We start from the raw sequence: 27164 nt of genomic DNA on the forward strand, positions 1-27164 counted from the left end.
TTCTTCCTTCTATATGTTAATGATTTTATTTACTCCTCTAGTATTTTATATAAAGTAATGTTTGCTAATAATACAAATCTGTTTTGTCTCATGAAAACTAGATAATCTCCAACATATTATACATTTAATAAGTTATTGTTTGCAAAAATTAAAAAATAATAATAAAAAAAGTAGTTGTATTTAACTCAAACAGAAACTAGAAAAATGTTGACAATGTATGTATGCAGATAAATAGTAGTTTTATCAAGAGGGTAAAATCTGCAATATTTTGGAAGGTTTGATGACTTTGTGACTTCCAAGAGGCAAATTTATGGTTTTATGAAAAAAGTTTCCAAATATGTTGGTTTATTTTTTAAAATTCAGAAATTGTCCTGAATGTGAATCATTGTGATAATTACATGGTGTAATATGTGTCCTGCTCATTTTAGGAGATTGCAGACGTTACAAAAAGAGTTATATTTAGCTGTATCATGGTCCAAGGTAGCTGAAGTTGTTTAAATGTAACATCCTTCATAATGCCCGTGTAATGCATAATGTTGTTTTGGTATTTTTTTGGGGGGGGGTGTTACATGTCACTCTTCAGATGTCACTGGATTCGTGTTATCTTTAAGGTATTCTTAAGATGTTTGAGTCATTTAGGGTAGTATGATGATGTCTTTTGTATATATTTCATATATAGTCCACATTCACAAATTACTCACAAATCATTATTTCACAAAGAACTGCATCATATTCGTGATCATGTTTGAATTTGTATTGTAGTCGATTTGTGAATAAATTGAACTGACAGTGTTACATTTCCTGTTTGTTCTTTATGTGAAATCGTTTCTTCATCGCTCATGTTTGAATCTTAGTTTCACTTCTTCCAAGTGGAGCAAAAACAGACTACAGTTATATTCGAACTCCACTAGATGCTCCCCTAATGCCTTTACATCCCATGACATTAATGCCTTTGCAAGAATCTGTAATTCAGCAATATTTTCTTACCTGAATTTGTTCATAATCTACAAACAGCTTTACAACTGTCTCTGACCACATGCGCACAATATGATGAAATCCAGTCTGTCTTAAATGTAAACACCTGAGAAGGTTTTTATGTTGTCTGTCAGTGTAACAACAATCATAACATAATAAATATTTTTATTCTGTTTTTTTTTTTTCCCAGTTACTCAGATGTAAAACAAAGTCAGGAAACCCAGAGGGGGTCATCTGATTGTTGGGCTTCTCTCTGTATTATTGTAGCTCTTTGAGGTGACTTTTGTGATTTAGCACTACAGGACAGATGAATAGAAAAATATGCTCTAATACAAAAAATATATATAAACAACAGATATGTGCATTATTTCACAAATGTATACACTTGGACACGCGCTCACACAACAAAAGAAGTCTAGCATTGTCAGGATGTACATAACAAATTTAGACACCTCATCGTTAAATAAACTTAATTTTACTGCATTTAAAACATCAAAACACACACATCCTTGTTTTTGTTCAATCTTATTAAAACTTAAAAACTTTACGTTGAAGTTACATTGTAACTGACTTTCAATCAAGAGAGTGAGTTAGAAAACACTCATAAGAAGTGCAACAAAATTCCCATTATGTCAAAAAGTACAAATGGCACAAACAGCTTGGAAGAAGCATAATTATTAATAATAATTGTCACAGCTGTGTTTACCCTGCACTCCCATAGTGGCTGCTGTCGTAAAAAATCAGCCTGCTAATCAATCAAATCAATCTACTCGCCCCTCGTCCTCTTGGGGGCGCTCTCAGCTCGTGGGCTCACCTGCTCACTGAGTTCACCAGTCAGTTTGTAGGAAGTGTAAAGTCCTTCAGTGGACATTAGAGCCGTCTGTTAGTGTGCAAACTGCACAGGTAATATGTATAAAATGAAAAGGTGAACATGGTGTTGGTTTGCAGCTGTGACTGACTGAAGCTTTCATCTCAGGAACCACAGCGAGGCGTAGCAGGTAAAACAGCTATAAGGATGAAGGTGTTTAACAGGTATGCAAAAAATCAAAACAAAAAAGAAAATAGTTTAGTTCAGCTAAACACTGATAATCCCACTTTGACTCAGCTAAAATCAAGTCCTTTAAGTCATAAACCACTTCAAGAACCAGTTTGAAGCTCAGATCATCTCTGGTTTGTTGAACATTACGTACTTCACTCCGGCAGCTCTGAAGGCTGGTAATAGCAGGATACAACTGCTGAAGCAGCCAGAGGGTCTTTGTGCTGTTCTGGTAGATGTGCTTCTCCTACATGATTTGGTCCGTTGGCTTATATGTTATTGTAAATTTCCACATGTAGCTTTTGCAATGAACCAAAGATAACAGACCTGCAAAATGTCAGATGCTGAAGTTTTAATCTTAAGGACAGGTTTTGTTTTTTTCCACAGACATGTAGTGACAAACGCAAGAATCACAATAGAGTATAACAGAATAAAGTCTGCACACATATACTCTTGAGTGATATTTCATTTAATATGATGTCAGCCGACCCTTTTCCTTTTATAACAAACCCCCGGCACCCTGGAGCTGTGACGTCACCTCTGAATGGGTTTTAGATAGTTAAGCTAGTGTGTCACGCTCATAGCGTCTTTATATTTCTGTTACTGTACAGACAGTTGGAAACCTCTCAGCATGATGCCAGCTAAGCCAACGCGATTTTAGTTTTGTTAGCTAATAAGTGAAATGCGACCAATAAACAGGAGCAGCTACACTGTATACGAGTTTGTTTGTTTTTTCTCACATTAATATTAGCGTTTATTCTGAAGAGTAAACCTCTTCCACCCAACTTAAGGCCGTTAATCTGTGGGTCGGACAAACAGTTTATTGGGAAATGAAAGTCACACCACCTGATAAACTATGATACGCAACCAAATTTGCGCTTAGTAACTAATTCTGTTTTACAGTATTAAGGCACATAGATGAGTTTGTCCTGTAAAGAGGCTCGTGCACCTCTCAAATGGTTGAAATCGTGACAGAGAGCATCTTCAGCATAGTTATCAGCAGCTCTAAGATAAGAGCAGGCCTTACTCCAGAGCATGGACACTGCAATCGTCAATTCATGAACTAAACTATATGGAAACTTTGCTAACTTGTCATTTTGACCAGCAAATAAAATCTTTTTCATTTAATTTGAAGCTATAATTGAACTCATGGAAATTTTTGGATTCCTATTTGCACATTAATTTCTATTTCCTAATATTCTGATTTACTTCATTTTCATGCAACAAAGTGTGACACAGGTGGGAAAACTTGAGTAGGTGAGGTGCTGGAGAAGCTTCCTGCCCACAGGAAGTGCAGATTAAATAATCGTTGACTAATTGAAGAGAAAAAAAATTAGGCAGATTAGTTGACTATAAAAATAATCGTTAGTTACAGCGCTAGTGTTCTGTTGGGTTGGGGTCAGGACTTTGTGCAGGCCAGTCAGATTCCTCCACACCAAATGTGTCTTTATGGACCTTTCTTTGGTGAACTGGTTTGCAGTCTTGTTGGAACAGGAAAGGGCCATCCCCAAACTGTTTCCAGAAACTCTTGAAAAACAACCCCACACCATAATCCCCCCTCCAAATAAGTTTGCATTCAGTGCAATGCAGTCAAACAAGTACCGTTCCCTTGGCAACTGCCAAACCCAGACTTGCCTATTGGCTTGCCAGACAGAGAAGTGTGATTCATCACTGCAGAGAACACGTCTCCACTGAGTCCAGTGACAGCGTGCTTTACACCACTGCATTGACGCCTTGCATTGCGCCTGGTGGTGTAAGGCTTGGATGCAGCTGCTCAGCCTGTGATTTTATGTGGCCTACCACTTCCTGGCTGAGTTGCTTTTGTTCCCAGTCGCTTCCCCTTTGTTGTAATACCAGCTGACTGTGGAATATTTAGTAGCCAGGAAATTTCACGACTGACTTATTGCACAGGTGGCATCCTGTCACGGTACCATGCTGAAATTCACGAGCTCCTGAAAACAACCAATTCTTTCACCATTCTTTGTAGAAGCAGTGTTCACGACTAGGTGCTCGATTTTATACACCTGTGGTCATGGAAGCGATTGGAACAACTGAATTAATTCATTTGGATGGGTGAGCGAACACTGTGGACAGCACGGCGTAGCTTGATTGCGTGAGGTTTAAAGTTCTCCTGAATATTTTATGCATTTTGTTTGATTTAATCGATCCTATGAAATGAAATTCCAGCCATCAATCCTTATCTGAATCAATTTTTTCTAAACTTAAAACATTTGCACTTTATCAATAAGTAGACAGCAAATTAAAAAGTCATCCAGACAGCATGCTGTTCACGCCTCTGTCCAGATAAGAGCTCATTTTATCTGTTGGGAGATCCTTTACCTGTGGAAAGGATGAATCACAGGTTTCCCACTATGTGCATGTAACGCTGTGCAAGCGGGTGGGTGGGTGGCATTCCTTGTGATGAACTGATTAGCTACACAGATGGGCGCGTCCGACTGGGAGAATCCGAGTTTGACTAATTACAGGAAAACTGTTAACTTCTGTGAGTCACAGAGAGGCCGACTGAACTCATATTGTTAAAATGAAGAAGGTTTCATTAAACGACAAGAAAAAAACTACTATTTTTTTATTTTTTCATTTATTTTTTACACCACATTTTCACATTTCTGACACAAGACACAAACTATTATGGATTGAAACCACTTTCAACAGCTGGCTGGTGGATTTGTGAAGCAGCAGTTCTGCCTTCCCTCTGAGTCTTGACTAAATGTAGATTTTGTGGGTTTTTTGAGTCAGAGGGCTGGGCTTAGCTTGCCACAGACTGAGGCAGGAAATATCTTGCCTAACTGTGTGTGTGTTTAAGGTCGTGCTGCTTCTTGCATTGCTGCTCTTCTCTCCACTCCCTGCTCAGACGTGTTTTGTGCCACCGCCAGCTCTCTTCCCAAGGTAAGCCTTATCACGGATTTGTTTTTTTGCTTCCCTCTACAGTTCTTCACTCTGATTTCTTCTTTCTGTTCCCACTTTTCCTTTTCCCTGTACTTTTCCCCTGTCTGCTCAGCACATTCCTGCTCCTGGACAATGAGTCTTCAGTTTCACGTCAGTGGGACTCGCCTCTGTCCATCATTTCATTCAAAGTTTGCCCTTTTTCACTGTAACGCTCTTACAGTTAGCAGCGAGGGAAGCCCCGTGTTTTTCATTTCCTTTCCTTTTACAGCTTTCTAACAATTTCCTTGAGGTTAGGGTGTGGCACTGAAGTAACTTCCAATCTGTGTCATTACTTTAGACAAGGAAGTAAACTACCCTTGGCTTTAAACCATAGGCAGCGTGCTGTCACATTGAATTAAAATGACACTGTTTCCTTTCTAACCCCTATTTGTTTTTCAGTCCACTCAGTATCTCCATCACTCTGTCTTGATTTCACTCTCATAAACGTAGAGCCCACTGAACCGTACACACACACATACACACACATCCTGTTCACCAGTCGCCAACTAACAGATTGCTCTCAGGTCTCTCCACGCCTGATGCTCTGTGCACCTGCATGTCGTACGCTCTCATATTTCATTGTGTGCCCAACAGCACATGAATGGCTGATTGGCTCAGTGACCCCAGCAGCCTATCTTTGACCTTGTGTATCCATCTAAGCCCTCCCTGTCGGCTCTCCTCTCCATCTAACCAGGCGCCACTTGATGCTTCAGTGGACAAGGCCAAGAGGGCATCTTTGCGTTTTTACCATTTTAACCCCTCGAGCGACCTCGTTTTCTGCTCCGCAACTCGTCTTTAGTTCGTTTTGCGTTGTTTCTCCGCAGAAGATTGGTCTGGATTTTAGAGATTACAGTGCTCAGTTATTATGCTCCGTATTAAATAGACTAGAGGAGAAACTACTGATTTTAAAATACCCCTCATTGTTTTAAAGGCACGTGAAAGATGATTTTGAATGAAACCAATACCCAAATTTGAAAAATAATAGAAACCTAAAATGAAGTAAGAAAGAAATAAAAAGAGAAATAAAAACAGGCCTGTCAGTATTTATACGTTTCATGGAAACTGCAGTAAACAAAAAAGAAGCAGATTTCGGTTTTTGGAAGTTTGATGCCAGGCTTGTAATTTAAAAATGAGCTTAGCTTCAGAGCTAGTTTTGAAAAGTAAAATTGTAGTTCTGAGGTTACTCTCTCTATATTACTATTTACATTGTCATTAAAAAAAAAATTAAGCCTAATGCTGTAACTAAAAAATGCCCCTTTCAAGACCTCCTCCTGGGACGATGTTCTTTAAGTTTCATCAGGCTGCGAATGCATGACCCACCTCGTGCAGACTGTTTCATGAAGTCGACTTACTTTTGTGCAAATACTTATTTATATTTTTTAACTTCATTACATTTGGCTTCATTGTTACGAAGTATTTTGGGTGGTTGCAGCTGGGCCACTGCAGCATCTTTATCATTTTCCTTTTCAGCTGTTCTGTTGTAGATGTACTGCTGTGCTTGGATCATTCCCCTCGTGCATGAACCAGATTAGCTTTAGCTGTCAGACAGATGGCCTCACGTCTGACTTTAGCATACTTTGGTATACGGAGGACTTGATGGTCCACGTTCCCCTGGCAGCCCGTCCACACAAGCCATACTTCTTCAGTGTTTTTCTACCGGCATGAACTCTAGCATTTACCATCCTAACTGAGACCTGTAGAGTCTGACATGTAGCTTTTGGGCCTTATCTTGGGGTAGAATTTGCTGCGACGTACGCTCCTGAGCAGATTATGGCATTGTGTTAAGACACCTGAATGCTTCAGATCTCCAAACTGCTCACACTTATCAGCAACTGGCTGCTACTTATCCTCTGAACCTCAGAGGCTGGATACAGAAATGCTTTGCTTAGACCAGCCCTTCACTCCTGTTTTAAAGAGGACAAATGGGGACAAGGGGAAGAGATGCGATAGAGGAGGGGGAAACAGTGGAAAGACGAAGAAGCCAGCAGCTCGCTCTCACTGTAATTATCAGCTTGGTGTTTAGCTTTAGCCAGGAAACCAGGAACCCGACTCTCCCCATCTCCACACACACACAGCGTCCTATCTTCGGGCCTCAGGTAGGCTTTCATCACTCCGGCTTCAGTTACCTCCCACATATAAGCTAACAAGGCCAGGTGAGCTCAAGCACTCCTCCTCGTCAGACCCCTCGATATCTTACAACCTCAAACACACAACACACACTCCAGTGGACACGCAGAATGGACCTGGAGTCAGACAGCATGCCGGAGGTACCAGAGGAGATCATACAGTTAAGTGGACCGGTGCTTTTATTTGTGCCTCCTTACTTACTCTTCGAGCGGCTGTCCAAGCACTGTAACCTTAACCCAGTGGCCTCTGCATGTGCCGCCTTTCTCTGTTTCCCTGCACCCCCTCTACACTACTCAGTATATATGTTCAAATGCTCACTTCACTGCGCTGTTTGCTCGATTGACAGTTTACAAAAATAATGCTGAGTTTTAAAAGCATGTTGACATCCTGTTAGTCTGACCACAGTGCCGATAGTCAGCACTGATAGATGCGCTGTTTTCTGCTGCCAAATGAATTGTTTTAAGACACATAACGCAGTAGCGCTGGGAGCAGCTTCTTACATGTTGGATCATCACTTGACTCTAATCCCTATAATTAAGCTAATTGCTTGTTTCCAGCCTCCCTTTATCTTCCCGTTGCCTCTGTAGCAGCACAGTTAAAACAAAAACTTCTCACTTATATGATGATAGAGCTAAAAGAAAGTGTTAACGTGTAAGTGCTCCACCCGTGCTTCATTTTATAAACAGATGTTTATCTAAATGCCCGTTGGGGCTCACCCTGAATGTGTTATGACACCCATAAGTTTGCCACCTTTTTTTAATTAGTTTTATCGCAAGAAAAAAACAACCCCAGAGCTTCTTGACGTTGTGAAACATTTTTATGATAAGGTTGATGATGAATATGAGAAACTGCAGATATACATCAGCATGCATCAATATGATAAAGATTATATAAAAGCTGGGAAGTCTTTCTTCTCGCTCGTCATCGACACTGAAGTTAATATTTATCAGTATTTATCTTTGACATCTTGAAAGTTAATTTTTGGCCATTTAAATGGTAAATGGTAAATGGCCTGTATTTATATAGCGCCTTACTAGTCCCTAAGGACCCCAAAGCGCTTTACATATCCAGTCATCCACCCATTCACACACACATTCACACACTGTGTGAATGTGTCTCATCATCAGCTACTGTTTAGCCACTTCCTGTTTATTTTGAGGTCTCTGTTCTGTTTCCCACCCTTTGGTACCACACCTGTGGTCAGTTAGGAATTCAGTCTGCTTAGTATACACCAGTCAGGCATAACCTTATGAACACCTACCTAATATTGTGTTGGTCTCCTTTTGGTGCCAAAACAGCCTTGATCATGGACTCCACTCGACCTCTGAAGTGTGCTGTGGTATCTGGCACCAAGATGTTAGCAACAGATGCTTTAAATTCTGTAAGATGCAAGGTGGGGCCGTCATTGATCAGGTTTGTTTGTCCAGCATGTCCAGCAGATGCTCGACTGGATTGAGATCTGAGGAATTTGGAGGACAAGTCGACACCTCAAGCTCGTTGTGCTCCTCAAACCATTCCTGAACCATTTCTGCTTTGTGGCATTATCCTGCTATTTAGAAAGGAGGAAAGGGAGGGGCAGAAGGTCTAGTCATTTGCACATACTTCAGTGACGTATGGGAAAATCCCCTATATGTCCAGGGCGCTTTCTTTCATTGCTCTGTGGTCCCATTCTGATGCTCACATGCTCTTTGTTGTCGCTTTCGGTGGTGGACAGGGGTCAGCATGGGTATCCTAACTAGTCTGCAGCTATGCAGCGCCCTACACAACAAACAGTTATCCTCTGTGCACTCTCACATCTTTCTATTTAAGCCAGAATTATATTTTTAAACTACAGCAGCTCATCTGTTTGAAATCACCCTGTTACTGGTTCACCATTGTTCCTTTCTTGGATCACTTTTAATAGATACTGACTGCAGAATGAGAACATGCTACAAGATCTGCAGTTTGGAGATGCTCTGACCCAGTCGTCAAGCATCACAGTTTGGCCTTAATCAAACTTGTTGAAATCTTTACACTTGCCCGTTTTTCCTGCTTCTAACACATCTTTGTGGATAAAATGTTCACTTGCTTGATACATCACGCCCACTAACAGGTGCTATGCTGAAGAGGTAATCAATGTTGTCCGTTCACCTGTCAGTGGTCATGATGTTAAGCCTGATCAGCTTTGCACTCGTCAGTTGTCAGGCTGATTCTGTTTATCACCGTTATCAAATATTCCTGACACGATCTCGCGTTTTCTAGTTTTAGCTCATGAGCTCGTGCCATGGCATTGTCATCCATTCATTCCCAATTCACAAGAATCTCTGCTTTTCCTGCACTGTTGGTCTCATTTTAGTGAAACTTACAGTGATCACATAAGTTTATCCAAATTATACTCAAAGTCACTGTCATTTTACAGCGCCTTTTATATATGTTTTCACAGTATTACCTTCATGCATACTATTTACAGTTTCAGCATTTCAGCCATTCAGCAAAGTCAGTGACACAAGAATCTCAAGGTTCACAGAGTTTGTACAAAATTGTAAAGAAAGAATTTTGAAATGTTGATCATGGAGTCGAGTGGTCCTATTGGTTAACTTCCTCGTTATATGGGTGTGGCCTTCATATCACAAGCTAACTGCAGTAATACAATCAATGCAACAGTGCTGCTGCATGCTCATAATTGTATGCTTTTTATATCAATGGTTACTACTACTACTACTTTCACAATACTCTGACCCAAAGTCCTTTCATTTGGTGGTGAATGAGATTAATTTGTCCAGATTATCACTGTTTCCAAGCCACCCTAACTTCTCAATAGATTCTAACTCTCACTAGATTGTGTTGCACAGCCAATGACAAAACTTTGTGTATTTCACAAATTAACTGTGGTCGATCGTCGACCTGACAAGCTATGACGTCGCCGACCTTCAAGTTCCCGTTATTGTTTTCTCTGTTCCTCATCCATTGTTGGCTTTTTAAGGACATTCCTGTGCGTTCTTGGCATATTTTATCAACCTTACCTTCTGCTTTTGACTCCTGCTTCGATTAAAACCTGGGTTTTGGCTTCTTTGTCCTTTTCCTGTGAGTCATTGCAAAATTAATTCCAAAAAATTTTGTTTACAGTTCCTTTATATAGTTTTGTGCTGCTTTTAGCAGCTGGCAAGGGTATTCCTCAAGTCATCACTCCAACAAAGTCAACTTCAGCATGGTCTGTCTTCATCCAGAAGATCTTGCTGAAAACTGTAGAGCAAGGAAGCTGGCCATCACTTAAGTTACAGTTTCTGTTTTTCTGTTTAAACAACATAATTCTTGTTGCGTGAAAGTTCACTAACCTAAAGAAATGGCCACCGTCCCAGAGCTTTCAAAATATCTCTTGGTCTTTTTCAGTAGATAAAGATTGCTGACTTAATCACCCTTACCTTACAAAAGAGCAAACCTTCACTCGCATGATCCAATGAGTCGCCGCCCCGGCCAAGGACAACTCAGATGTGCTTGAAAGCTCCCAAAAAAAAAGACACTTCAAGCCTTTCCAGTGTGATCTATTGCCTTTTTATTTCTTTGTAACAAAATAAAACTTAAATACTTGTCCTATTAACCAATATATACATAATAGTTTGGTTAATAGGGCAAGTATGTAGTAGTATGTTGGCAATAAACTAGGGACCTGTCCAGGGTGTTCCCCGCTCGCCACTCTATGGCAGTTCAAATAGGCTCCAGCACCCTCACCACTGTGACCTGGACAACACTGAACAAGCATATAAAAACCGACTGATGGTCAGAAATGAACAGTACACATATCATGAAGGGGACAAACGCCATCCTTATCTCCATTTTCCACTTGTCCAATTCTGGGTCGTGTGTTGCTGAAGCCCTAATAAGTACAAGCAATAAAAAATATGATTGCAAGTTTCCACAATTTAGATGCAATGTAAAAATACAGTCAGGCACAGTGAGAGATAATGACATGAAAGGTGGTGACGTTGGTGATCTGATCCCCCTACAAAGCTAACCGTCTGCTCTCGTGCAAAGAGACAAACCAGAAAAACCAACCAAAGACAGGAAGACGTGGGCGTATGGTTGGATGACGCACTTGTTTGTGTACTACAAAAAAAACACAAATTTTTCGTTGCTAATGAAAAACAAGAGGGGCACGATTACGCGAGTCCACCCTGGCCTCATTCCTACCTGCGACACCAACTGTTTTTGTGCAGTGGCGCTACGGCTGCATTGGTGTCGTGTTGCATAAAAGTCATGTAATGTAGCTTGTGGTCCTTAGGCAGCAACACAACCCACACTTTGTGTCTACTTGAGGTATAATTACATTCATCACAGTGTCTCCAGCCTCTGTTCTGTTGCCTTAGAACGATTGCGGTAAGAGCGAATCAAACAACCTCCAGCTACATTCAGAAGTGTACCTTCTCCTTGAGTGTGGAGAGGAGTGTCAGTTTAGTGAGAATTTAGGCACCTTTCAGGAGTAGACAAGAAAGGTCACGTAAATCCGCTCCGTTTAGATACACTGTGGCTTCAACTTCCTCTTTTACTTCTACTTACTCCAGCCAAATCTGTGCACGCGCTCCCATGTAGAACAAGTTACACAACACTGTTTTGCCACTTCCTGTTTCTTCTTCCTTCTTTAAGGGATGTGACTCAGATGTCCTCCATGGATAAGCTTCCCATGTGCTCCCTACTCTTTATTTGTTTTTTCTTCTAACACCTTTTTACTTTGTTCTTTTCTCCATGTAGTATGCTCCCCTTGAAGCCAGTGCCAGGTCAGTTCAGCCCAGAGGTCCGGCAGCAGGGCCTGTGGGTATGGAGAGTAGAAAAGATGAAGGCGGTGCCACTAGATTCCTCTGAGGTGGGAGCTTTCTTCAATGGAGACTCCTATTTGGTGCTGGATAACCGCGGGGAGGAGGGAGCTGACCTCCACATGTGGATAGGTAAGAGACTGAAGACGCATCTGGCTTATGCAACATGCTACCCGATGCAAATCAAACACAAACTAGTCTTGACTTTACTTGGAGAAAAACAATGGAAGAGTATCTGATTTCATTTTACTCCACCCAGTAAAAGAGCTAAGCATTGTCTGGCGCTCGCTACACACATAACCCTGGCTGAAAGGCTAGTAGCCACCCCGCTGATGGTGATGACACACGAGACACTCTGCTGCCCTGATGCATCATTGTGTGTCGAGAGAAGCTGGATGAAGAGGGATGATGAGGGAATGAGTCCAGAGGGAAGCATTAAAAATACAGGAGCACTTTTATAGTACTCAAATGTGGCTGTTGTTTCCAGCATGTATCCGGTGCTTTGGTAACACTAAGCTGATTGTCACAACTTGGAGAGCCCTCTCTTCGCTCTAACATGCACCTCTGTTAATCCTCCCTCCTCCTCTTCTTGATGGACCGGCGGTGTCTTTGTATGTCCACCGTTTGTTTAGTTCAGCTTTTTTTTAATCAGTCGTACCAGCGCCTGATTAGAGAGTATAATCTTTTGGGGTTTTTTATAATAGGTACAATTTACAGATTTCCACTAAATATGTTGGATACAGGTAAATAATAAAGCTGCTATTTGAAAAGAGGATATCGATGCGAAGCAGTGTGTGAAACGCTAAGCAAACCTTTAGTGCTTCCACATAAACAAAGAGGGTAAGTAGCAGCCAGGTGCTGATATTCAAATGCACTTGATTAACTGATCAGACCTGGCACTCAGGTCTGTGTTAACATGATGCCAAAGAGAAAAGATGTCAGAAGTGGTCTTGGAGAAGCAACTGTTGTTGCCCATCAAGGAAGAGTTATAAAGGCATTCCAGTCTACAGTGAGAAAGATTATTTAGATTCAACTGGAAACAAGTTCAGAGAAATTACAAGCAAGATCATCACAAACACCTCATACCAACTGTGAAGCTCAGTGGTTGAGGGGTGATGATTTGGGTTTGTTTTGCAGCCACAGGAACTGGGCAACGTGCAGTCATTGAGTCACACATGAACTCCTCTGTGTACTAAAGTATTCTAGAGTCAAACTTAAGGCCGTCTGTCTGACAGCTAAAGCACGACTGAAACTGGGTCATGCAACAGGACAATGATGCCAAGCACAGCAGCAAACCTACAGCAAAATGGTTGGAAAAGAATTAAGGTGCTGCAAGGCAAACCTCAACCTTATTTTAATGCTTTTGAGCGCCCTCAATGAAATGAAGCAATGCTGCAAATAAGAATGGAAACAATGTGAGGCACTGATAGTCATACAGAAACCATTACTTCAAGTTACTGTTGCTAAAGGTGGGTCGACAAACTACCCAATCTTTGGGTGGATTAAGTTTTTCACACACTGCTTCTACACTTTGGCTCAGTTTTTGTTAAATAAATAATGACACAGTCTAATGAGTAATGTGTTGTTGCACATCTGAAGTTGTATTGACATTAGTTGAAGACCTGGTAAGAAACTCGTGGTTTTTTTTCTTCTTCTTTTTTATTATGTCCTGTATGTTAAAGTGTAATTCTGCAGAAGAAGAGGCAGACTGTGGCTTTCTTGAAAACTCCTCGTGCTTATTTGTCACAGGAAACCAGAGACAACAAAATAAATTCACACTGTTCCAGCTATTTTTGGAAGAACCGTTTTAGATTATAGATTTATTTCCTTTAATTAAAGCTGTTTGGCCAGTCCACAGTTGTTCCTGACCCCTGTTTAAGTATTAATACTTAGTTTTACTGGTGAAGTTAAAATTAGCTTCAGTCTAGAGTAGGAGTAAAGGTTTAGGAGCAATCAGTCTTATGTAAGCAGTACAAGAAATAAGACAATGTGCAGAGAAGCAAGAAAGCAAATATGCAGTGTGTAATATTTAGATATGTTAAGAAGCCTGATTGGCCTGGTGGTACAAACTGTCTGTAAGTCTGGTAGCACATGTAGCAGTACTCATATGTTATTTGCAGAGCTAACAGTGCTTTGTGGCCGTAGGGCTAGATGATGCACTAGAGGTCCACAGATAACCTGAATGTCCAGGAAAATGTGTGGCACCACTCTCTGTAGGCTAATTTCTGCACCGTCTCCTAGCTTTAGTATAATGAGAGGTCAGCTTCAACTCTGACATCACAAAATACAGAAGTAAATACGTTTTGAATTTGTAGGAGTTCAAATTATAATCAGAAAGTGACTCAAGTAGTCGAAGCAGCTCCTACTGGATGCACTGAGGCGGCTTTATCATCACAAACTTCACCTCAGCTGGTCGAACGTATTAATATCTTACTGAATGCTTTGGGAAATCTGCCATAAAGTTCTCACATCCCCAATCCTTTATAAATAAACTGAGTTTTTGTACAGGAAGAACATGCTTTTCAGTGACCTGTGCTCCACCCCCCTGTTCCAGGTGAAAAATCGTCTCGAGATGAGCAGGTAGCTTGTGCCATGCTGGCCACCCAGCTGGATAATTTTCTGGGTGGAGACCCCATTCAGCACAGGCACGTTCAGGGCTTCGAGACTCCGGAGTTCATGGAGCTCTTCCCCCGAGGGGTCAGCTACAAGGTGAGCAGGTGGTGCTGGAAACAGCGACGTGTTTGGATGCCTAAAACTGAAAATACCTGTAACTTTATTACCACAGCATACCTGTGCTGCACTGAACTGTGCACTGCCATTTAAAACCAGCAACAGCAAGCTTTAAAATACAATATTCTGTACCGTATGACTTTTTAATTTTATTATTTTATTTTTAGGAGATTGAGGTGGTCAGGTCTGTGTAGATTTGGCCACCTCAGGTACATCCTTGGTTACATAAATAACAGATTTTATCATTTTAGAGCTTCTTGTGGCTTCTTTACAGGTAGCAATCTGAGCTTGTTAAAATGAATCAAATCGCTCGTCCAAAAAGTCAACTGTCGTAAAACGTTAAAAAATAAACTACCATGAAAGTTCAGTCCAAGTGATGATTCTGCTTCTCCTCACAGGAGGGTGGTGTGGAGTCAGGTTTCAGGAGAGCTCAGGGCTCTGGCACCGTGCAGAGGTTGTACCAAATCAAAGGAAAGCGCAACATCCGTGCCAAAGAGGTGGAGCTGTCCTGGAAGAGCTTCAACAAGGGAGACTGCTTCATCCTCGATCTCGGAACGGTGAGATAATCTATCAAAAGGAGGACATGCCGGGGAGAGGTGCAGCCAAACGCCACCGAATCATTTGCTCTTCTAAAATGTGTCAGAGCTATACACTAACGCGCTACACAATAACCAGTTTGTTTCGCTTTTTTACTGCAACCTGCAAATAAAATAAAGTGCCACTTTTACCACGTTGTGCTGATCTAATGTTGATAATTGTACCCAGACGATTGTGTCCTGGACCGGCTCGCAAGCCAACATCTTCGAGAAGCAAAAGGTGCGCGAGATCGCCACGCTGATCCGCGACATAGACCGACACGGTAAAGCCCGCATTGTGGATGCAAACGAGGGGGAAGAGCCGGAGGAAATGATCAGAGTAAATAAGTTTTCCTGATTTGTCATCCGATTGTTTTATTCAGGAAGGATGGGGTTTTTTTTCCATTTCCAAGTCAATAATTACATTAAAAAAAAAATCTATTTGTTTTGGTTTTTAGGTTGTTGTTTTTTTTTTTTTTTTAAAAAAAAAGTTTCTCTTTGTAGTCCTCATAAGATGTTTTTGTGCTGCTGTGCAGGTCCTAGGACAGACTCCGACTTTGCCAGAGAGCACGCCAGAAGAGGACAGCAAAGCAGACGCCTCAAACATAGCCTCCCTCTACAAGGTAAGCTCTATATGCAGAACTATATGCACAAGGTTGACGTTTTAAAACCACCTTTTCCATCACTGTTCACTGTATGCTCACTCATCAGGTGTCTGATGCCACCGGTTCCATGACAACAACTAAAGTGTCCGATAAGAGCCCGTTTCTCCAGGAGCTGCTGATTCGTGACGACTGCTTCATCCTGGACAACGGCTCCAACGGAAAGATCTTCGTCTGGAAAGGTGAGGAGCTGCTACTCAAACTCCAAGCGGCAAACTCGCCACCTCCTCAAATTTGATATCTGATGAAATGAAATTGTAATGAACGCAGTCAGAAATAATGATTGGCAGTTTCACGAGGACGTGAGTCTGAGGACCTGCTTACATGTGATCGGAGTAAGGGTTTCTTAAAGAGCTACAGCGGGGTTTCTACAGCTTCACACTGTCATCTCTGAACTGATCAGACAACACACCAAACGCAAATAAACATCATAGAAACATGCACTCACCCAACATCTCATCAGGTGCACCTAATCGGTGAATCGCATGACAGCAACTCAGTGCATTTAGGGGTGTAAAGATGATCAAAGCTACTTGCTAAAGTTCAAAGTGAGCAGAAGAGCATCTCTGAACACACAGCAAACGGCAAAAAAAAAACTCATTAAAAAACTGAAGCCCCAAATTTCTGCCACAACTATAGTGAGAGCAGCTCCAAGGTTGATTTTAAAAAACTGTCAGAGTGATAAAGTAGCTATTAAGGTCACCAAGTTGGCTGATGCATGTGAAAATCAGACTGTATTAACTGACCTCTTTCACATTAACTATTATAGCTCATAAAATAATAAATGCAATCAAAACCTTATTAAAGTCATTAAACACCCGTGTTTCTGTACGATTTTACTTTAGAAAAGGGCTGCTGTGGTGTAAAAGCACCACGAGCTGTTTGCTGCTTCGTATCTGGGTCAGTATTTTTTGTAAATGTGCTCAGGGACCTTTTGTTCAACAATTTGTTCATCGTGGTAGCTTGTAGCAGGGACACCACGCCTGATATCAAAAGTTACCCTGAAAGTTACTCTGTGTGCGAAAAAGCTCTCAAACAGAGCTGCTAATTAACATTAGCTCATTTAATCATCAGGTAACGGAGCCAACGATGAGGAGAAGGACATGGCCCTGCAGATGGCGGACAAATTCATCGAACAAATGAATTACCCTCACATGAAAACACAGGTACGGCTGCTAAAAGCTGCTCATGTTAAACACCGCAAACCAGTCAAGCGTCTTTCTTTACTGTAGACAGGAAAGCTCGTACAACCTCTTTGTTTCTATTTTTACAGCCACAGATCTGACGTGTGAGTTTATGATGTCAACTGCAAGGTCTTTTATATAAGCAGTAAGCAGTAAAGTTTTATGTGCGTTGCACTACAGGTGGAAATCCTGCCACAGGGAAAGGAGACCATCATCTTCAAGCAGTTCTTCAAAAACTGGAACTGAGCCTTTCGCTGGGAATCCTGCACATGGAGACGAGGCTGCGCATCTTGAGAGAGCACCTGTTACAAAATGCATCGTTTTGTTTTTTTAAAGATACATATTATACTGACTTGTATGTACATACTTGTAAGGCTGACAGTAAGCTGCCTCTTGCCTTGTACTTCGGTAGAATCAGAGATGGGATGCCACTTTTATAAAAAAAAAAAAGTTCCTTGTAGCAACAGAGAAAGGATATAAGGAGAAATATTAGATATAACTCAAGTAAATGAGATGTGCTTTTTTTTTTTTTTTTTTTTTACATTGGTTCAATGGTGTCCCAGCTTTGCCTGCATTTCAAAAATAAATGTAAAACTGTGGTTTATACAGGAGGAAGTTGTGCTGATTTTTTTTTTTTTTACCCCCCCCAGTCATCATGTGGAGAAATTATCTGATGCTTATCAGTCACGTCTCCACCCACAACTGTGGACTTTATATAACCTTTATTCTAAACTATGCCCTTACTGCTGCCACGGCTGCACAAATATTACACCCGACTGTATAATAACACACTATTAATAATTAACTATAGACCACAATAATTGGCGATTAAACAATCTGGCATTATTAAGTCGGTCACAGGGGGCATTGCATTTACTGCTGAGTAATATGTGGCATACTTTTACATAAAGGACTTTTTGAAAGGACAGTTATATATACTGTTTTACCTTTTGCCTGTTCGGCTTCAGCTGCAGGGAAATCAAATTAGTATTTTTGCACAAACACGACGTCGAGATTATTTTCACGCAACTATTAAAAAGGGGGTGAAGAGGAAACCCTAAATAATCTGAGAGGACAATATTATCAGGCCTTCATTATTCCATGTCCGTGACTTGGAGTATTCACAATAAACCAGCTGTGGGACTAAAAAATGCCAGTAATTGTTTCCTTCACTCACTTCCAAAAATGCTGTCATCATTCCTCTTTGACCAGTCCCTGTGTGGTTCCATGACCTATTTCCTACTTAGATTAACATGCCCTGGCATTTTCTCTTAATGGCTACCTGGCATAGCACAAAGGTCATTGCTTCTTTAATAATCAGCAGGCGCGTTGAAACAGACCCAAAGAATCTCCCACCTCCAGATGTCTCTCAGAGGGGATCAGCCTCTGATGCTGATGTTTATTCTGCTATAACCAAAAACCTTTGGTTTAGTTATTTAACTACAGCTACTAAATGTTACTCAGACAGCTTTCTCATTTGTCTGCTTAGAAGCTACTCTGAGCTCTGTGTGGCCTCCCAGGCTATCACACGTCTTGTTCTCAGAGTGATTTGTGCTGGTCAGCCACTCTCAGGGAAGGACCAGGTATTTTGAATTCCCCTGATTTGTACCCAGTCTTTCTTACTGCAGACTGCTGATGTTCAAACTCATTATAGGAGATTATGAAAGGTTGCTGTTTTTTGCTGTTGTTGTTTTAATGCAGAGATTCATTTTCAGTCAAGTATGCTTTTAAAGTCAGACTGAATCGCTGAATTTGGTTCTCTTACACCAACTGTGGAAACATTTGATCATATTTTTGGTTACACTGCTTCTGAAGGTTAGAAAATTCACGAATGTTCTCTTGCAGGATGATTTATTCAGGTTTAATCTCCGCCTGACTCGATTTTAAAAGGCAAACTGAAGTTTGTTCAAAAGGGGAAAAAACTCAGCGGCTAATAGTTTACACTAGATTGGTTTTATTGTATACAAACAGAAACAGCGTAAGGTTCGGCAGCTTGCATAATGACACTCTGACCTTGAAGTCACAGATAACCAGGCGGTGGAAGAAACCCACAACGATTTAGGCAAAAACTCCAGGAATAAGCTGATGATACATACAGGGAAGCATGTGTTTCTCTGACGTTTCTGCATGTAATGCTGAAGACATCCAGATGTGCATGCCTTGAGTCATTTCCAATGGAAGCTCCTATTTTTCGGCCTTTTTTGACACCATGCAATACCCTTCCAAATTGCACCCGCTCGGGACATTATGAGTCCAGTCAATGGATGTTTTTGACATAATCAGTAACTTCTTCGACTCATAATCTGCTGTTAAGCAAAAGGAAATAAAGACATAAAAACAAATCCCACATTATGTAAAATGTAGATGTAGAACTGTAGTGTGTGGTTTTTTGTCTTTTCAGTTCTAATAAGTATTTATTTAGCACCTTTCATCACAGAGTTACAAAGTGCTTCACATGAAGATTTACTTAAAAACAATAAAAATAATGAAATAAAAGTAATATAGTCATTCCTGAAAGATGGCTTTATACTAAGTCACTGAAGTCTTTTTAATAAGCGGGGCTGACGGTTATGTGGTGTCTTTTGCATGTTGACGTCTCTCAGAGCGCTGATGCCAAACTTACTGAACTTTTGGGAACTGATCTTAAAAGCAGTGTTCATGCCAGAAAACCAACTAATTTAAACAAACTCTACCAATTCAGTTAAATATGCAGCTAGAATAAAGTCAGAGGCTTGTTGATGACTACAAGAAGCATCTGGTTGAGGTGCAACTTGCTAAGGAACATGTGACCAAATATTAGAGCCTGTGTGGATGAGAGAAAATCCTAAATAGATTGAAATGTGTGCATTTGAAAGTCGTTAAAGATCTATGCTGGATGATCAGTCCAGCCCAGAAAAGAACAGTGATGACCATGAAATTCATCCACATGATGAGTGTTATAGACAAGATGGGACCAGTTACTGTAAACAAAGTGGCGCGTCATATATCACATTTGTGTAATATGTGTCAAGGCAAAGATAAGAGTTGCTAGGATTCAGTTTCACTACAGTCAGACTGAGTCCAGTGATGCAGTAAGAAGTGAAATCACTTTTTTTTTTTACTGTTTGGAGAATCTTTAGCTTTTATGATTTTTTTGCAACAACTGAAGTTTATAAAGCACAGATACTGTAAATGACTCTTAACACTCCTGCTGCATATACAGTTTACCAACAGCCACACAGAGTATCTGTTTCCCTCCCAGTCATAACCTGAAATTTACTGCAGTCATAAAAAGAAAAAATCACGCCATTATACCCTCACGGCGCCCTCGGTTACGGAGCTGCCAGGAAACGTTTCGTGTCAGGGGATTCTGCATGCAGATTTCCCTTGTCATAAAGTTCAAAGATCAAACCGAGAGAGACACAAAAGGATTAGACCAACAGCAGTGGCTGTCCAGTCTTCGCCACCAGCAGAGCTGCACCAGCGACAGGTACGACATAATAAGCTCATAGTTTGTGTATTAGTTTAGTGTGTCTCTTTATACCTGAGGTCTGTGGGAGATGGTTTAATTTCAAATATGAACCATTATTTTATTTTATGAATTCACTGGCAAACATAAGGCAGGTTTGTGTTGTAATTTTGTGGTGTGTTGCTTTTTTTGTTTGTTTGCTTGTTTTTGTTCTTTTCTTTTTTTAATGCTGATTTTCTTTTTACAGCTGTTTTATATCTAGCTTTAACTTTTTTCTATATTTATTATTATTATTATTATTATTATTATTATTATTATTATCAATTTAAAGTAATTGTATTATTTTGTATTTGATTACTTGTAATCCTGTATATGCATATACAGGATCACATATTTAACCTCCTAAGACCCGAACTCTTTCATGGCATTTTTAATTTCTCTTTGCTGTTTGGGCTGATTGGGACCTTATGAATGTAAAAACAAAGATTTTTTTTTACCTGATTTTTCTTTCTGAGAAAAATTTGATCCACATATGAGAACATTCGCTTTAAATTTCGATAGAACAGAGGCAGTATAATATCCTGACGTCAGGTCCTAGGAGGATATAGTTTTAAAACTTGCAAATATATCTGTGTGTGTGTGTGTGTGTGTGTGTGTGTGTGTGTGTGTGTGTGTGTGTGTGTGTGTGTGTGTGTGTGTGTGTGTGTGTGTGTGTGTGTGTGTGTTTAGTTCTATAATTTCATATTTTATCTTTTTCATGTGGCGTGTTTTTTCTCCACAGTGAGGAAGCCATGATGGAAATGAAAAGTATCCTAAAGCCCAAAAGAAGTACGTCTTTTTCTTCCTTTGTGTTTCATAGTGATACTTCGCACACTTTTCTTGCCCATCTGATAACTATCAACCTTCGCGTGATGCGATACTGTGCGGACTGATACAGTATCTAAAGTGTTTCCATTTATCAGAGCCATAAATCTATCACTATACTTTACACAGCCTCTGCTGGAAAGCTTTTATCTAAAGCTTGTATTTCCTGCTGCTTTTCTTAGTTTGGCAAAGCAGCATGACATTAACTGAGACTTAAAAAAGCTTTTTTTTTTTACCCCTACAGAGGTGAGCATGCTGCTGTCTGGGGAGGACGGCAGCGCCACCCAGAGCAGTTCCATCGGGGCCGTACGCTGGAACCTGCCCACCCATGATGAAAGCAGCCAGCCTCACAGCTCGGTCCCCAGCAGGCCCACCAACAGCCTCAATAAACAGTCACAGGTAAACCACATGCTTCAAACAGCTTTTTCTCTTCAGTTGGTCAGTGTCTGTTTGGCCTATTTGTGACCACCTCTGTCTCCTGCAGCAACAAACTCGCCAAAACGGCCTGAAAGATCTCCGCAGCCTGCAGGAGTGTGTGCAGTTTATCCAGCAGTGGAAGGAACAGGTGGATCAAGTGTGCAAGGTAGAAACTGGCAGACTCTTAGTATAGCCAGATTTAAGAGTGCACAGACCAGATAAAGATCACAATAACAAAATATTTATTGTATGCAGGAACTCCATCACACAACAGCACTGACTGTATGGATGCTGATAGCGCAGCTATTCATTAACTCTTTATAGCTCACACCCTTCACCTTATAGCATATGTAGGATGGGCGTTACCTAAGATGTACAATCCGATATAATCTTCCTGTATCTTTCTGTAGTTTCATGGTGTGACATACCACCTGACACAGTGTGATGTCTTTTAGCAGGAAGCTCTGGATCCAGGAGAAGGCACCACGAAGGACGCCCAGCGTTCACAGGGGCGCGCCGAACGCAGTCTCGAGGAGAGCAGGAAGCTAATCCTGCAGTGGGCCGATGAGCTCCGCGATGTTGACAGGGTCAGTATTTACAGATGCTGATGTGAGATCAGACCAGATCAGATTGACCCTTCAAATAAAACTGAATTGAATTAAATTGAAAATCCTATTTTGATATGCAAGGTGAAACGAAAACTGTTAAAATCTAACAATGTCGTGATTAATTCAATGTCCTTAAAGCTCCTGAAGGAGACTCCCTGGCTATCTGACAGTCACGAACACGAAACTAAAGACAAGGATGCCAGTGAGGTGGCACACATGAGGATCATGGAGTGGGCAAAGGAGCTGCAGGAGGCGAGCGAGGTGAGCAGGGGGTCACTAACCAGACAACTAACTTCAAATGTGTTTTACTTTTATGTCATTTATGTTTTGGTTGGTGTCACGCTTTTCAAAGTAAATGGAGGCAAATCTCAAGCGTTTGTTTGTGTTGCAGCGTTGTGGCGTTCAGAGCGATGAGCTGGGGAAGGTGCTGCGTGTGCTGACTCTGAAGAAGAACCGGCTGATCAGGCTGATGCCTCTGTTGGAGTTCATCACCTGGTCGCTGCTCAAGGAAGGAAGCACGGTGAGAAACCTCTGCATTTCTACTGAATCAGCCCTTGAAAACATCCTTAAAACAATTCATGCTAATGCAGAAACTCTGGCATAAATTTGAAAATGAGATGAGGATGATGGCAAGATGTAAGTTTGAAGTGAAAGATAAACATCTTAGAAGTTTGATAGCACACAAATAAACCAGTGTGCAATAAACCAGTTGTTCATTTCGAATGTCACGAAGGGCAGTCGTGGCCAGGTTGTGTAACAGCTTTATGCCATGTGTGATCCAAGTGAACTCTGCACCTTCATTGCCCGCATCTATCAATGAAAGATCTCAGTGATTCAGTTTAACGACCCTAATCGGGCTCTGCTCTGATAGCACGCGTGTCAATGTCCCCCGTGAACGACGGGGCAGTCTGCAGATAAACTGCAGCACGCCATCACATTTATAGATGATGGCGTGCTGTTTTATCACAGCTCTGATTGACTCTGATTTCACCTGTCACTACTACTTGCAGTTTTTTGTGCAGAGCCGTGACCTTTGAGGCTGTAATTGAGTTTTATCTGGACCTAAATTTATGAGTACCTACTGAATTATGTATGCAGTGACTAAGCATGGCATAGGTTAGTCAGTCTTAAGGAAATAGAAAGCAAAGGAATATAAGTTAGTATGAGTTTCATTTTTATGTTTTTCCTTATCAGAAAATCGTCCCACAGTTGTGGCTCCTGGCAAAGCAAAAGTCCTGGGAAGCAGGAATTCCTCGATACATCCCCAACTCAGGTGTGTATTTTAAAATTTGCACCAAAAAAAACCTTGGGATTTTTCTTTAGCTTTTATTATGAATAATGATTCCGATGCTCAGAACAATTTGTGGAGGGGACTATTTTAAGAGCCAAACTCATCTCTTCTGCAACTATAATAAAACTCTTCATCTGTGTTTTCAGTTTGGGGGGTGGATCTGCAGCGCAGCAGGTAACAACGGCCTCAGCTTTATCTCCATCCCATAAATCAACCAACAAACACCAAAGAACATGTGGTTTAATTAGCAATTGATTTCCTTTCTCCCAACAGCTGATGTGATTCTTGACCCCATGACCAACCACCCATGGCTGCTTCTCTCAGATGACCAGCGTAAAGTCCAGGAGTCCTCTGTAGTGTCAGAGCAGCCTCAAAGCTCCCAGCGCTTCGACGAATGGCCCTGTGTGCTCGGCAGGGAGGGCTTCAGCAGCGGCCGCCATTACTGGGAGGTGAACATAGCCAATAACGGTTACTGGCGCGTGGGCGTGACCACCGCTGACTCTGAGCGGCACGGGAAGTTCACCATGATGCCAAAGAAGGGCTACTGGGTGCTGTGGCGCAGCACGCACAAATTCTACGCCTGCAGCAAGCCAGAAAAGGAGCTCCCCCTCAGCCTCGTGCCCAGGCGCATGGGGGTCTACTTGGACTACGAAGAAGGGCAGATCTCCTTCTACAACGCTGAAACCAAGTCCCACATCTACACCTTCACTGGAACCTTTAGAGAGAAACTGTACCCTCTGTTCGCCCCACTGGATGGACGCACACTCATGACGATCATCCCGCCAAACAACATCTCAGGGAAATGAGAGACAGAAAATCTCACTGGACTTTAATTTGACTCCACCTGTGAGGTCTAAGTCCATAATCGGTGATAATTCTGACCCTCTGTGCCTTTTTTTGGCTTTAAAAAAAAGTGTCTTTTCTTGGCAACCAGGGGGACAAAAATCACTCTAACTGAGATGTGTCAAAACAATTGCTTCTTGTATTTTTCCTAAGCGTACATAGGGTTAGGGTTGACTGTTGTCATAGCTACTCAGACCTCACACGGTTGTAAAGAAAAGAAAAACCCAGATTATGCATTAAAAGTATAAAAGTAGGTCATTATTGAAATTAAAAGTGCGTGTTCTCACTTTCAAAACAAAATAGTTAAAACTTAATTTTGCTAAGTTTATCTTAAATATTAACCTAAAAAAAGAATTTAAAATATTTAAAACTTTAGCTCAACAACTGAGCTTTAAAAAAAGCTATAAGCTACAATGCTAATGATGTAAACAGCAGGAAGACTTTATTGATATTTTCAGTCATAGCGTGCTAAATATAGCAAATACATTTCAGGACAATTCCGATGTTGCAGCTACAAACAGCAACTGCAGAAATGGGTAAATAGATTTATTTTTAAAACCTGCAATTTAAAGAATAAGCTAACTCTGTCCAAAACTGAAGGCAACAACATGTTGCTTATTTTTTCGACATTTTGCCTCTTCGTACATGAATGCACTTTATAATGCACTTTCAGATGGCAATAAATGTTTTATATGGCTGACTTAACGTCTTGCATTCCTATCCCTTTTGGCTTCTTTTCCTAAGATTCATAGATTTTAGAGTTGTAAACAGCTTTTTTGTTTACCTTTTGTATCGTGCCAAATTGACATTGGAAGTAAACTGTGTGTAAAATAAATTGTAATTGTGTGTCAGTACTCCTTCTTGCAAGCCCACGGTCCGTACTCTTCACAGTCAGCGGCGAACAGACTCGCGCCTCCCCTCAGGTCTGCGCAGTCCCTGTGATCAGAATCCCACTCCACCATCACCCTTTGAAACACACAGTGGGAGTGAAAACTCAGTGTTTAAAGCAGTACATGACAATAAACCTCATTAAAAAATATAAACTGTAAATATGTTACATAAATAAACATATGTACAGTCACATATGGTCACGTTACATACAGTCAAGTTGATGTCATTTTGTGTGTGTTTGCCTTTGGATATGTGTGTCATGTATACGTGTATATTGTTTGTTATAATATTGTAATAAAGATCAACTTAACCTTAAATGTTTCTGTTTGTTTTCATTTTTTGATTGTGTTCTGTTTGTATTTGCCTATACATTAGATAAAGAGATCACTTTTCATTTAATAAAAACGTTTTAGTGGCTAAAACAAGCAGCATCCTACTAATATTTATTATACTCTGAGAGACATTTCTGGAGTTATTGACACTGTACTGTACAGTTTTTTGTTTGTTTCTTTTTACAAAGATAAATGTGCACAGTGTACCTCAGGAACAGCCTTCTCATCAGTGCATTTTACATTACCACGGTCATCGGGGGGCCGACAGCGCACAGCCCACTGACATTTTCTACTCCCGCCTCTAGAGGACTCTGCAGTCAGACAAAAAGCCTCCAGCAGCTTCTAACCCACAGGCAATCAGCCCCTGCTGCCTGTTACTCCCTCAGTGCAAATAACTACTGTTTTGCATTTGCAGTCGCTGCAGCAGGCAAAAGTGTTCTGCAACTCCAGTTTTTTAATAGGAAGACTTATTATTTTATATATTATTCTTTTTTATATATTTTACTCCTTGCACTTTTATTTCTAATTCTTCCAAAATGAGTTCCTTAATTATACCGTATTATTTTATTATTTTATTTTGTTGTTGTGATATGACTTACTGCATGTAGTGCTGGACTGCCCTCCCATCGCCCCACAGCCACTGACCCTCCTGCTTGGCATCTGTCAGTCCCACCCACAGGAAAGGAACCTGGGAGAAGTTCCTCATCACTCCTTGGATGAAATCCTGTGGTGGAAGCAACATTAGAGCAGGGATATCATCACCGACCACACACAGGCCCACTGAAGTGAGCCAGAGCAGTGACACGCCCCTTTCTGTAAGGTAGAGAAGATTAATCCCTCAGTCAACTTCTTATGAAAAAGTCTTTTTTTCAACAGCATGTCTGAGTTTTTCTACACAATAAAGAAATGTTTCTATGTTAAATGCAAGAAATGTGTCAGCACGACTGTTTAAGACTAAATTGTAAGTAATAAATGTGTAAATTGAAAGAAAAAATAAACTGTCCCAGACTGTCCTGTAATAATAAAAAGTGTATTTGCTTTTTTCTTTTCTTTCTTTCTTTTTTTTTAACTGCGCGGACTTGCTGTAAAACATAGAAATTTCTGTTGTAGATAGCACAACATTTTCAACTTTTTGTCATTTAAATGTTCACTTGTTACTTAATTAACTTTAGTGTAGTATGAATGACTTCTGGGGATTTTATTAGTAGAAAATGCTGTAAAAACTGTAAAAGAAATGTATAAAATGTATAATATCTATGCCTTTCTTGACATTTTCCAAAGCCATCCAATGGGCTTGAGTCTTTGGCGGCTGATTCTGGCCACCAGGCAGTATGTTTGACGACCCTGATTAATTTTCTGCCAGAAATTTTACCATTTTATTTATGTTTGTTACTATGAATAAAACAAGTGCTGGTACAGAAAGCTGACATCCACCAGGTTGGGGCCAT

General features: G+C 40.8%; 3 protein-coding genes across 5 annotated transcripts; 2 read left to right on the plus strand and 1 right to left on the minus strand.

The window, feature by feature from the left end:
* Positions 1 to 1787: 1787 nt before the first annotated feature.
* LOC113018721 (macrophage-capping protein-like) lies at positions 1788 to 17482 on the plus strand. Of its 3 annotated transcripts, XM_026162049.1 has the most exons (11): positions 1788 to 1878; positions 1952 to 2007; positions 4836 to 4918; positions 11810 to 12003; positions 14426 to 14580; positions 15000 to 15158; positions 15367 to 15516; positions 15713 to 15799; positions 15888 to 16020; positions 16913 to 17004; positions 17203 to 17482. In XM_026162049.1, the coding sequence occupies exons 4-11, from the start codon at positions 11811 to 11813 to the stop codon at positions 17266 to 17268; spliced, it is 1035 nt and encodes a 344-aa protein (XP_026017834.1). In that variant the 5' UTR covers positions 1788 to 1878; positions 1952 to 2007; positions 4836 to 4918; position 11810; the 3' UTR covers positions 17269 to 17482. The 3 variants fall into 3 exon arrangements, with proteins under 3 accessions (XP_026017834.1, XP_026017833.1, XP_026017832.1); XM_026162048.1 differs by having other exon boundaries at positions 1788 to 2007; XM_026162047.1 differs by having other exon boundaries at positions 1788 to 1973.
* A 2951-nt stretch (positions 17483 to 20433) lies between these two features.
* LOC113012377 (E3 ubiquitin-protein ligase TRIM39-like) lies at positions 20434 to 24836 on the plus strand. The gene is made up of 10 exons (XM_026152530.1): positions 20434 to 20491; positions 21252 to 21298; positions 21579 to 21733; positions 21819 to 21917; positions 22210 to 22338; positions 22498 to 22620; positions 22751 to 22879; positions 23554 to 23634; positions 23797 to 23824; positions 23924 to 24836. Exons 2-10 carry the CDS (start codon positions 21262 to 21264, stop codon positions 24454 to 24456), a joined length of 1314 nt encoding a protein of 437 aa, XP_026008315.1. The 5' UTR covers positions 20434 to 20491; positions 21252 to 21261; the 3' UTR covers positions 24457 to 24836.
* A 436-nt stretch (positions 24837 to 25272) lies between these two features.
* On the minus strand, positions 25273 to 26458 carry LOC113013102 (natural killer cells antigen CD94-like). The gene is made up of 2 exons (XM_026153723.1): positions 26316 to 26458; positions 25273 to 25459 (listed from the first exon to the last, which is right to left on the minus strand). The coding sequence occupies exons 1-2, from the start codon at positions 26456 to 26458 to the stop codon at positions 25342 to 25344; spliced, it is 261 nt and encodes an 86-aa protein (XP_026009508.1). The 3' UTR covers positions 25273 to 25341.
* Between the last annotated feature and the right edge of the window lie 706 nt (positions 26459 to 27164).

This window comes from Astatotilapia calliptera, chromosome 3 (assembly GCF_900246225.1).
Source record: "Astatotilapia calliptera chromosome 3, fAstCal1.2, whole genome shotgun sequence".
Classification (NCBI taxonomy): Eukaryota; Metazoa; Chordata; class Actinopteri; order Cichliformes; family Cichlidae; genus Astatotilapia; species Astatotilapia calliptera.